We start from the raw sequence: 13,320 nt of genomic DNA on the forward strand, positions 1-13,320 counted from the left end.
GACGAGGAGGTAGAACATCCCCAGGGACATGAGGGACATCGCCACATGGAAGGAGACGCCCACCGCCCCGTACTCCTTGAAGACCTTCTTCAGCTGCTGGGTCTTGTTGGGTTTGCCTTCCGCCGCACCCGCCTCCCCGGCCTCCCCCGGGGGGCAGGGGGCGGCCGGGGAGGGGGGCGAGGGAGGGGGGGAGGCGGGCGGCTCCTTTGAACGCTGCTCTTCCTGAGGAAAGGAAGAAGGAGACGGGGAGAATGTAGAGGGGAGGATATGAAGAGAAAGATTAGTTCCATGTCTGGTCCCACGAGGGGCGGGGGCGGGCGGGGCTTATTGTGGGCAGAAAAAAAAAATGACAGAGACAAATGGAAGTGGAGGGAAAGTGCAGAGGATGAATTCGCTGCGAGGAACGTATGGATGCGTCGCTCCTTGCAGGCGATGGAAGCGGCGCGTGAACACGGCGCTGGTTGGAGTCGATGTCGTCAACATGGGGTGCGACAGATCGCGCAAAGGAAAACATACGTCACAATCCTGCAAAACCAAAACATCTATAAAGTTCACGTTTTTATCTCACAGTTATTTCAGCCTAAAGTTCGCAGAGCAACGCACGCATCATTTCTCCTTGCCTTCAATCAGATTTACGACAGGGAAATGAAAAGCTAAGAGTTTCACATGGAAGACAATCACCGACGACTTGATGGTTGTCTGAGAAAGCACAGCTGCTCGAAAAGGGGGTCGAAAGTGTCAGATCAGCTCATTTTCTGGCATTTTAGAGAAACCTGTCACGTGTGTCGCCGAATTTCGCTTTGCAGGAGCAACTTGTGCCTTGTTCACCACACATTTCTATCCTACGAAAGGCGGAAATGTGATTCTTCACTGCAGGCAAATCAACCTCACGGTCTTTTCCAAGCACTTCGGCCGTCTTGGTTTGAGAAATCATTTCGGGGATTTGAATGATTGATGTCATTCTGGACCACAAGTTAAATTGTTTTGAGGCTTTTTGCAGGGTGAAAGAACGCTGCGTAGGGTAAATGACGTTGGGGTTACACTCATAGTTGCAGGTTCCAGTACAGAAATGATCTAGATCATCGTGGCAAAATTTGTTGGAAAGTGAAAGTAGAAATCACACTGCAATTTTTAAAACAACAGCCAATTTGTCCGCGCGGGAAACCTTTTCCCAGCAAACCTTTGATACGATATTTTCTCAAATTATGAGATAGGAAAAAGGTTACGATGGAGAAGAGTTGAATCAAATTTAAACCTCTAATGTGTCTCATCATCATCATCTCGTCAATTAAATTGACCTTTTTCTTTTAAGAAATTGTATTTTTCAGCACCCACAGTGAATACTGACAATGCACTAAATACACAGTACATGCACACAGTCCCATACTAAGGTCACCCGACTGGACCACACAATGCCTGCGCCTTTTCAGAAAGAGTCCTGAGTCTATTCAGCCCCCAGTCAGCTGATGGAGCAGACTGGTGTTGTGTTGGAGAATGGAGAATAATGCGCACACACACCCACACCCACCCACCCACCCACCCACACACCCACACACACACACACACACACACACACACACACACACACACACACCACTCTCCCAGATGAACGTGCAGCCGACACAATAAGCAGCGGGGAGGTCATCCCATTGTGTATTGGCAGAAAATGGATTAGCTGAACTACAGCGTGAAGTATATGCAAAACAAGAGCACGCTGCCAATGACGGAATATAGAGCACAACTGTAGTAGAAGAAGAAAAAAAAAAAAAAAAAGGATAACTGAAATATACATAATCTTCCCTCTGGCTATTGTGTCAAAGGCAGATTATTTGCATGAATGCATATAAACCCGTACGACAAGTTTATGAGAGAACTGCATGACAGGGTTACGCTATAAAAGCGCAGGGGGGAGCTCAGCCCGGGGGCGTTTTTATTAGTATTCATACGTATTAATCCAGAAAAACAGAACCGCTAGACGAAAAGAGAAAGATTTATTTGACCGTTTCTCCTGTCTGAAGAAAGCTCCTTCGAACTTCGAACTGTGCAACGGTCAACGGTCATTTAAGATAAGGTAAGTTTAGAGGAAAACAAACACACGCTGCACGCGGCCCCTCGAGGCGCAAACCCGGTCAAACTTGAATTACTGAGCGAGACGGAGGACGATTTATACAGAGGGCTTGAAAGTAAAAAACAAAGGAAAAAAAAACCCAACTACTTTTTCCATTCCATTTAAAGTTATAGCTGCATCGCTATTGTTCTTATCCTTTGATCTAGAAAAAATTAAAGTACATTTTTTTAATCTCATTATACAGGTTTTGGTTTTTTTTTGATCAGTTGTCTTTCAGTTTTTTTTTCCCTTTAATTCATTATTAAGTGGTTATTTTATCCTTGGATTAAAAAAATATATAAATCCTCCTTTATATTGGAAAGAAATGAGCAAGTGGATGTGCTCATTTTATAAGAAATAGACGGGCAGGCATATTACGCGGTACATCCGTCACAAGGCGTTAGGATGTCAATGCGACGCTGTGTTCAGTGGAGGGCAAAACGCTGTCTAATGTGCCGATTCTACACTATTATTGACATCCGTGATTAGCGTCACACGTTCCAGTTAATGATCATCATCTTTCATAAAACCACTGTCCCCGCGCCGCGTGACCTGGTCATTTGCTGACGGGTAAAGAGGCCATTGTATGCATCTTTCAACCGTCCGTCCTCCTCGGTGTGAAAACGAGGCCCGCGGCGACGCTTCTCAGCCTCTGGCCGCGGACCGTGGAACACCCTGAGTCGGAGCGCTTCGGCTCCTCATTCCCACCCCACGCCGGCCGCTCCGCTTTGCGGCACTTCCGAGTACTTGCGCGGGCTCCGCGGGAAGACGCGCAGCGCCGGCGGCCCATTTCGGAGTCAAGCCGTCGGATTCTGCTCATCCTTTCTAAGTCGAGTCGGTTCTGTGCCATAAAAGTGGGACAGCGGTCTCTGCCTGTGCCCGAGGGAAGGTTTTTTTTTCCAGCTTGCAGAGCATAACATTTGGAAATACATTACATTACCCTACATTTTTACTGTTATGATAAATAGGAAGCTAGAGACCAGCAGAGACATAGTCACAGAAGCATTGTGATCCCTGAAAGCTGGAAAGTTTATACAAAAATAATAACAACATAAAAGGCAGGGCCGGGGGAGTTGTTTCCACCTCAGTAGTTTGGCTGTAACCTCCAATTATAACCACATACGGTATTTATAAACCCTGTTGTGTGTAATTCAATTCACTGTGTATAAACACTGGATGTAAAATGTGTAACCAATCGAAATATGACGCTGGTGTGTCTGCGACGCTGCAAGAATGCTGTGTGGGGTTTTTTTTTGCCTTTGAGGGTTTCCATAGTTTTGAATAAACACCGAGTTGCAGGTTGATCATTTATTAGGCATAATAATATAACGCATTAGGCCCCATGTGCAGCTACAGAGTGTCCATGATTGGTCAGATGACTCACGCTGCCAAGTGAATAACATGTATGTATGTATGTATGTATGTATATCTAATAACAGCGACGTTTTTCAACTCGTTTGTTGTGTTCACCCAACATAGGGATCACTTTTGCTGAATTTGAAAAAAATTCTACATTGTATACAGACTAACTAAATCCTATTCTCCTCTCCATGCTGCAAAATAAATCATGCAAACGCTCCCATAGCTTTCAGAAGTGACGCACAATTAAGTGGTTATCTCAGGGGTGGGCAAACTTTTAGGCTCGAGGGCCACATTTCGTTTTTTTTTAAACTGACCGGCGGGCCAGGGCGTTCGTAGATGAGGTGAAAAATGAGCAAGCATTAAGTGTAAAATACATGTGAAATCTATTTCCTCTTATCCCACTTTTTTTGTTAATAAGTTCATTTTTAAATTAAAAAAATACAACAACTCACCATTGATGGATTGAATGAGAACAGTGTTGCTGGTCACCCATTTTTGTCAGCGCGCCAAAATCTGGTGCCATTTTCGTTGTGGAAATTCGTAGGACAGCGCTCAGGTGTTCAAGTTCAAGTTCAAGTTCAAGAGGTTATTCGTCACAAACATATAATTACGGTCATACATATATGTGGTGAAATGTCACGACACCCGGAGATTACGCACAATAAGCTCTGGTAAGCTGGGCTCTGTGGCGTGTTTTGTTTATGTTCATCGCACTCAACGTCACACACGTAGGCAGAGCCAAATAACAGCAGCCTCTCCTGTGCCAACTGTCAGGTGTTTGAAAACTTTGTCTCATTCAGCTGAAGCACGAAACATTCTAGTTTGACGGAGTTGAACTTCTCCTTTAGGACAGAGTCAGACTGGAGATCAATCGGCTCCGGCTGTAATTCCTGCGGTGCCGCCTAGAAATCCAATGACAGGGGACGTGACCCCAGCTGAAGTGACTTCTCAGACTTTTCAAAATCGGACGAGCGACGGCAGAATTCTCCGTGCGAGGTCGTCCAGCGATTTACTGCATTTGCTGGCATGTCGGGGGGCTCCGTTCAGCGGCGCCGGCGTGGGGGAAATGCGCAAATGAGTTGTTTGTCATTTGTTTTTCAGAGAACAAAGTCAATATTACCTTGAGGGCTTTCACGTTTGAATGCATGTCGAATACAAACTGATCTTTCCCGCTGCAGCTTCACGTTCGGCTCATTCACGTTTGCCAGTGTGTCCACAGCGAACGCCAAACCTCAAAGCCGGTCTGCGTCTTTCAGCCCGGGAAAATCATCGGCTTTCCCCATTAACTCCAAAGAAATGAGCCAATCTCCCCTCTGAGTCCCCACACTCGCTGACTCGCTTGATCGAAATACAGTAAAAAAATAATCTGCAGTACAATCTTTGTTGAAACTCGCTGTCAATTTTGCGCTTTTTTTTGTCCGCCCATTTCGTTATGGGTGACGCATACCTGACGATCAGGTAAAGTGAAGGAGAGTGACTCGACATCAGAGAAGGCCCGGCAATGCGGTGGTACCATCTGGTACCATTGAGTATTACAGGAAAATAACAGTGAAATGAATACTACAAATTTAAATATATTATAGGATTGTTGTTTATGTAAATGCCTTGCGGGCCGGATTAAACAGCGCCGGCCCGCAGTTTGCCCACACCTGGGTTCTCCATGTGTTGAAGAGGGGTCATTTTTTGTTTTCTCGGGCTGTGAGCTCCACCCATCGCTGCACCCTGGTGTAGAACTGATACCAGACCTGACGGCCCTGTTTAACGGCTGGAGGGGATGTCTACCTATCTGTTCATCGCTTTATCATTTGTTCTTGTACTGAAAGACACGCTCAACTTGGGCTACACCCAATATCAGCATATTGTTTATCTGATATTGTATATGGTGATGTGATCATTGTTAGGAACTACAAAACCCTTTGAATATTCAATGACAGACATTCCCCATCATCATGGCGTCAAGAGTACACAAAGTTCCCGAAAAGCCGATCTAACCATAGTGCAATGGGAAAACCTTGATATGAGTTAAGGAATGAGGATTGTGATTGTATCATTGTACCAACAGTAGTCCACCGCAGGGTCAACCTGTGGCCATACTGCATGACTCCGTAATATTGATGGAATCACATCAAAATGTCCTTTCATCTAACCTGTTAATGCTTCATTCATAATTAGGTCTATTATGCAGAAAGTTACATCATGATTCAATTTCAGGTTTACTGCCCATTTGTCTAGGTTTAATCTAAAATCAAGTCGTTCAAAATGAAATGGAAGCAATTTAATGCAAAGCGACGGGAACGCAAGGTGTCCGGAGGCCGCCCCTCGAAGAAATCATCCGAATTCCATCCAGAGGAAGCAGGAAATGGGACAAACGTGCAGGATCAATTTCTGCAAAATACAAAGACTTTCTCTATAGAATCAGCCAACTACTTCCTTGAAGGATCACCCCAGTGACCTCTTTGCCAAACCCCTGGGTTTTCACTGCCTTCCAGGTAGCCTATCTCAGTTCGTAAAGAAAGATGTGCGTGTGTTTGACTAGGGTGGGGAATCGATACCATTTTATCAGTGGCAGTCCCTTACACAATTTCATGGAATTAAAAAAAAAAAAACATACACCCTATTTTACACCAACACTGTACACTTTCTTTGTCAAATAATTTCTTCTTCTGGATTAAATTCCCTGCTTCACAGAAAGCAAAGAATAAATAAAAAATAAAAAATAAAAATTAAAAAAGCTTCTCCTCCTTGTTGTCTTAAAAAAAAATTTGGCCCAAGATTCCAGGATGAGGCTATAGCCTGGTGATGTAGTCTCTGGCCTTCCAACAATGGACAATGGAAGGGGTTAGAGCCGGGGGTGCGGGCGGGCCTCGGCCTTTCAGCCGCGGGGATCAGGCCGAGAATGACCAGACGGAGCTAAAAGACAGAGGCCGACGGCGTCTTGGGCGGGTCATGTGAGCAAGCGGTCAAAGGGAGTTGCGCCGGGGAGGGTGTACAGGAGGAACACTGGGGCTGCTGTGTCCGATAACAGCTTTTCGGGGACATAAAAAAAAAAGGGGTCGTACACACACACACACACACACACACACACACACACACACACACACACACACACACACACACACACACACACACACACACACACACACACACACACACACACACACACGAATAAGACATCATTTAACTTCTTGTAATCTAGGATCGCTCCAAAGAGGAGACCGTTTAGGGCTCTGATCCATGGTAACATTTTGGCAATTAATGGAATTCAACGCATTCTCCGAACAGAAACCCCACCCCACCCCACCCCCGCTTTTTTTTTTTTGAATAGAACAGCACTAGAATACTTTTCATGCCCAGGTTTCTGAGAATAACTGCTCTATGACTCAGCATCGTTGTGTTCTGTCAGGAAATACCACAGGACACTGGAGACATGCCAGCCATGTTGTAACCACATATACATATACACACACTCACTCACACACACACAGTTCTCAATGTGGGGTCCTTTAAGAAGTTTCGGGGGTAGAAAGTATCGTGACAACCGTTTTGATCAGTTTCGCAGTTATCTCCACAACTATAGTATAGACCGGTATGGACGTTTGGACTAAATCCTATCTTCCAATGAACATCTCCTTGAATTGGAACAAAGACAAATGTTGTATCAAATGGGCTCAGTGGCCCCACGCAGGGAGGTCCACGAGCCTAGGACACCCTGAGGGCGCGTCTTTGGGCGGAACGTGGGGGCCTGAGGTCTCCACAGCCCTGGTGTGAAACGAAGCTTCCCCCTGGTTTGTTTTGTTTTTGAAAGGAGGTTGTTTGCTGCTCTTCGTTTCATTTTTGTCAGTTTGCGTCGTGGCCACCTCAGTGGAACCACAAGAAGACCCAGGCAGCTTATCGGCTGGACGTAACCAAGTCATACAATGCAGGGGGGGGGGGGGAGTTGGAAAGATGTGTTTGTTGTCGTTTTTTGCTTGTTATTGAGTTGATCGAGAAAACGGACGTCACAGTTAATGTTGTGTCAGTCCTTATTTTACAATTATTCCAGGGTGTTGTACTGGTGATTTTTTTGTTTGTTTGTCTGTGTTTGGTGAGGTGCTGTACAACTCCCGGAACAGTCTCTCCACGGGCGCACTTTGTTTTTTTTTACCTGCGATCGTACGCGCCGGTGTGTCACGTGACCGAATACGAGCGCCCTTCGTGACGTCACGCCTCGTTGCGTAACAAAGCCGAGCGCCTCATTGTGGCGACCCAAACAGAAGCCATTTGCATAATTCATGGCAGTGTTACTCCATTCCGGCGCCGCCGCCTCGTACGGAGAGAGGGGGACGGACGCGCGGCGCGGAGTCCGGCGCTGCCCGAACACTGTTAGACTGAAGTGACCGCCGCGGGTCAGACAAACAGACGCACATCACAACGGGAGAGTTTTCATTTACCCCACTGCCACGGCGCGTGTCCTCGGCGTCCTCCTCGCGTTTGTGCGCAGCTGCTCCGGAGGACGAGGCTCTGGTCGGCGCCGTCGCGGCGCACTGACAACCCCGCAACAAGGCGGAACGGAGCGCTCCCCGGCACCTGTTTGCTCCGCGAGCAGTCCCCGCGCCGCCGTACGCTCCGGCCGCGACTCCGCGGAGGCTCCTGGGGTCGAGGCGGTTCGGGTCCGTGGCCGCGAAACCGGTAGAGCCCCACTTTCCGACGGCGGCGGCCGGGCTCCCCCCCCAGTCCCCGTCCCCGTGGCCGTGCCCCCGGCGGCGCGGGGATGTACACAAAGCCCGGCCACAGTGGAGCGCGGACTCACCGGGCACGATCCACGCACCGTCCTTTAGTCCTCTCGCCGTGACTTGGGCTAAGCCCGACGGTTTGAACACCCGAGGCAGCCTCGACGCTCGGCACAAAAACATCGTCCTGGAGGTAACCGACTCACACACGGATCGGGTAAATCGGCCGAACAACTAAAACGCCGCGGCTGGAAGTTGCAGTGTGCATGCCGGCCGGTGCCTCATCTCCATGGAGTCCCATTGCCAGATAATGATCCGCAGCCAATAAGGGTGGACGCGGCAGTGCACACTGTTTACGCAGCAGCGGGGGGAGGCGGGTACTTAAAGGTATAACCCTTTATAATGACATTAACCTTGTAAACACACTTAAAGGACTAAGGGCACTAGTTAGTGAGGTTCTGTAAAGAACGGGGGTGGCGCCGGTGGAAGAGGCGGGCATGGGCGGTGAGAACCTGTTATTTGGGGTCTCTAAGTCAAGGAAACATACAAAGATAAGTAACCGTTTACTTCACGGATGAGGGGAAAAAAAAAAGTTGGGCAATGCAAGTTTCCATGCACTGCACAGCACATTTCATACTCAAGGGCAATTCAAGGTGCTTCAAGGCATAAGAACATGATATACAAGCAAAGAAGAATAGAAAAATGGCAGGAATTGAATCATCGCCAGCTTGGGTCGTGGCTCCAGCCTACACGTTTAAACATCGCAGGGTTTTTTTTACGTTCCAATTTAAGATATAGAGTATAGAGTCCTTCTTTCGTCTTGCCCGTTTACCAGTTTAGCACTGGGCAGGAAGTGGAGGCAGGAACTGTGCCGCGTGCACAAAAAAAAAAAAAAAATGCATTTGCAGTCTCGCAACGCAATGCAAGCCGCACTGCGGTAGTAGGTCGGCCGTAGGTTCAATTCGGGACTGTGTTGTTCCTTCTGTATTCTCTTCACAATATGTCAGCGCACCAAACAAAGCCAGATTTTCAGATCGCGAACGTAAGAGCGCATTTTCACCAGATTTACAGCGTGTCCGCGGAACGGCTGTGCTCCGCTGTGAAAGGACCTGGAATCCGGACGGTGGAATCAAGAAATCACAGTGGCTGGGGACAACCTCTCCGTGCCTGGTTACCAGGGAAGAGGGAGCGGATTTCCGCCTCATCGCTGTTGAGCCGGAGGTACTTCTGGGGCCGTTCAGGCTTTTAAATCAGCAGGGCGAGCGTTTACCGGGTTCGGGCTACCTGTGGACAGTGGGAGGTAGAGTTGAGTAATACGCATAACTATTGTCGGCTATGTTGTTCTTCCGTACAACCTGACTGAGGGCAAGCAAATACAGGTAGTCTGCAACACGGAAATAACGTTACCACTAAACGTGTCTGGTGTTTCGCTGCTCTTGTGAGAAGGCCCAGATACGCGCTGTAACAGATAAGACGATTCTACTAGAATGTCAAACTGTGATGACATCGGTATGTACTGCAGGTTGAAATAGCTGGAGATCGACGTCAGTCAAAAATAATGCAACAGCCAAGTCATCTGAGAAGTTACTTTATGCTCAGGGGTGGGAATACAAGAGGAGGGCATTTTAGAACCAGCGCAAGCTACTGAAAAGTGGGAAGGTTACTGGGTTGGATTTTTTTTGTTCGAGAAAACTGAAAAAGAACAGCTGCGGGAACAGCTTTCTTCTTGATCCTCACTGTGCGGGGAAAGCCAATACCGGGAGGTTAAGCCTCAGGCGTTTCTTTATTACCTGCCTTGTCCATCCAGGTCTCTGTGAGGAACATACAGTCAGGATTGTTTTTGGGAGTTACATCTCTAAAGTCTTATTGCTCATGGACCTGAACTTTAAAGGTTGCAAACTTCAACAAAAGTGGGGGGAACTACGGTTACGAGTTGCAGTTGTCTTAATGCGAGTAACTTGATACAATTCCTACTATTGCTCTTAAGAGAGAGCAGAGATTTGACAGGGAAAGGGGCCAGAGCGGTGAGGTTCTCCGCGCACAATGGCACAGTCCAGGCTACTCTGCTTCGTGTAAATATTCTAAATATAGTATCCTCCCGTCATCGTCCTTCCTGTTTTACAAATCGGTGGAATATCTCATCTTCGTTGTCGCTCTCTTCTCGTTTCTCTTCTGTATTTTATTCACTATTCTATTCAGATTCTCCACGTAGAAGTGGTTGACAACGCATGGTGGCCGGAATATGAGAGACTTTTTGTTTAATGACATATGACCGCTGGACACCAGGGAGAGAAGGGGAAAAAAAAAACAGGGAAGTTGGTGAGAGAGAAAGAGTTAAAGTGAGCGAGCGAGCGAGGTAGAGCGAGAGAGGGATTTGGCAGACAGACACTAAAAGCATATGCAGATGTTGCTTGAGCTGTAGAAAGACGTGTTCCTCAACTTTTTTTCCCCTCAGCTTGCCTTTCGTCCTTATTTTAGTATTCAGACTGTGCTGGACCACCCAAGCACATGCACACGTTTCTTTTTTTTCCCCCCCAGCAATCTTTTCACTCTGTATACAGTATATTTCACCTTCTATGTATTTCTTGTATTATATATTTCCTTGATGTCATCATTATATGTATTTATTATTTTGCAGACGTGAATTCAATTGGTGACAAAGATTAGACCTTTGTAAAGTCTTTCAGCTCAAGAAATAAGTGGTCCCCATTGGAGAAATGGGGGGATGGTAGCTCAGGAGGTAGAGCTGGTCGTCTAGTGATCTAAAGGTTGCTGGTGGGATCCCAGGCTCCTCCTGCTAGCATGCTGTAGTGTCCTTGAGCAAGACACTTAACCCCTAATTGCTCCTGATGGCTGCGTCCGTCGGTGTTTGAATAATTGTAAGTCGCTTTGGATAAAAGCGTCTGCTAAATGCAATGTAATGTAATGTAAAAACTGTTATATATTATCCCCTCAAAAAAAGTTTCCTTACAATTTTACCGTTTTGTTTTTTTCTTAAAGCCTTTCACACCCATTACTGTACACACACTCAGCCGTCACCACGCTTGTCCTTTCCTGACCTTTAATTGCAAGCAGCATCAGCAAATATTTCAGCGGTTTTCTCAAAAGCCCTGTGACAGTCTTAGATAACAGACAGGAGCTTGTTATAAAGAATAAAGCAGGACCTTACTCGTACCCTCACCAACATTTATATCCCTCAATTCTCCGAAACAGTTTTCCATACAGTATATTTCCCAAAAAGGATCTGTTTACAACGTTCAAGATTCATGAGAATTCACTGAGCTGCCGGAATGAGCAGAAGTGAGAATGAGAGAAATGAAGGCATGTATTAATTTTTTTTTGTAGATGTACACTCTTTGCTCTTTCATCGAATCCAATTATGAACTATAAAGGTGATGACGTCACCGCATTTAACACATTGCACGGTTAGGTGAAGAGTTACTGTATGTACACTAAAGGAAACAAGCAGAGTCCCAGTGTCTTGTATGAACAAAGCTTAACAAAGTCAAAATGATTCAATCCGATCTTCATGGTAGAAGCCATTAATCACCATCTACATTTACGTTTAGTCATTTAGCATCAAAATTGATCCTTAATTTATTCTTTAAAGAAAACAGCTTTCCTCCAAAATGACAAAAGGTCATGAATTCCACTGGTCTGGTTCTGGGAATCAGGCTTGGCTTTGTCCATCCATTCTTCCAGGGGAACCTTCTCGTCCTTTTTGATTGAATTAGAAGAGAAGTGAATAGCTGTGTCCTTCTCTTGGCACGAGTCCACTTCTCTGCCCCTCGCTGAGTGTTTGCCCTAGCGTGCCGCCATCAGCCCTAAATTTCCACTCCCCCCTTATTCCATAAATTCATCCATCCATCCATCCATCCATCCATCCAGCCATTCTTCCATGAAAACATACATACTTACACACATTCCGGCACACATGCATGTGTTTCTAGGGGCAATAACTCACTGTTATTCTACACCACTTCCAACCCTTCCTCCATGCCCCCAATTCACCACGGAGCCCGTCTCCCTCCCGGCATCTCCCCAATCCATCCCACCCTCTATGAATCCTCCCGGAGTTTGTCGGGGTAGTCAATGTCTTTATGCTACAGCTGGCACCGCTCCTCTTCGCTCTCCATTGAAGAGCAGCCGAGGGCCTGAAGGAGCGGGGACCGAGCCAGCTGGCTGGGTCTGAATGTGGCCAGCGGAGGCCAGTGTGTACGCCGCTGGCACAATGCGAAGGCCAGGGCACACAGATGGAGAGAAGCAAAGTCTGGATCGTGTGTTTCAGTAACTGTTGCCTTCCTCTCTGTCTATATTCCTTGGAAGTTCTGGGGCGGGAGCCATGTGCAGAGTCGATCTTTCAATCGCACATTTGTCCGGCCAGAGAGAAAAGGCCAACTTAATATTTGACAAATATGCGGCGCATACATGATTAATATTTGGATTTCATATCCAGCAGCTTTGTTTTGTGGAAGCGTAATGCATAACACCTCACTGATGATTGCAGTTACTCTGTAAAATATCACAAATTTGTTCCCGGGGGGAAAAAAACCCCAAGAAACACCTTTGCGGTGGGTCCTAGAGATGTTGACCCACCGTGACCCTGGCAGCTAGTAAATTAGAGGAAGTTCTGTCAGAAGTGGAGAGAGGGAAGGACGCAAACAGAGTCAATGAATCACACAAAGCTGAGCCAAGGCACTCCAGCTGTGCACTGAAGGATGGTCCGGCCCGGCACAGAAAGGCCTTTATGAGGAGGGTTTAAGGGCAGGCAAAACCAACAAGGGAGGTACACATTAGTTCAGAGCATCCAATATGTGGCTGTGAACTACAACTTCAGCCACAACATTAAAACCACCTGCCTAATATTGTGTAGGTCCCCCCTTCATGCCGCTAAAACAGCTCTGACCCGTGGAGGCGTGGACTCCACAAGACCTCTGAAGGTGTCCTGTGGTATCTGGCACCAAGACGTTAGCAGCAGATCTTTTAAGTCCTGGAAGTTGCGAGGTGGAGCCCCCATGGGTCGGGCTTGTTGTTCCAGCACATCCCACAGATGCGCGATCAGATTGAGATCTGGGGAATTTGGAGGCCACGTCACACCATGAACTCTTTGTCATGTACCTCAAACGATTACTTTACATTTTT

At 46.9% G+C, this 13,320-nt stretch overlaps 1 protein-coding gene across 1 annotated transcript in view; it reads right to left on the bottom strand.

The window, feature by feature from the left end:
- fam210b (family with sequence similarity 210 member B) overlaps positions 1–8,471 on the bottom strand; it is an 11,021-nt gene extending 2,550 nt beyond the window's left edge. Inside the window, exons 1-2 of the mRNA XM_080001348.1 lie at positions 7,900–8,471; positions 1–222 (exon numbers count right to left, since the gene is read on the bottom strand). The exon at positions 1–222 is cut by the window's left edge and continues 5 nt beyond it. Of these exons, the coding sequence (XP_079857474.1) occupies positions 1–222; positions 7,900–8,361 (684 nt within the window). The 5' untranslated portion in view covers positions 8,362–8,471. The remainder of the gene's footprint in view (positions 223–7,899) is intronic.
- Positions 8,472–13,320: the final 4,849 nt, after the last annotated feature.

This window comes from Zeus faber (genome assembly GCF_960531495.2).
Source record: "Zeus faber genome assembly, chromosome: 5".
NCBI lineage: Eukaryota > Metazoa > Chordata > Actinopteri > Zeiformes > Zeidae > Zeus > Zeus faber.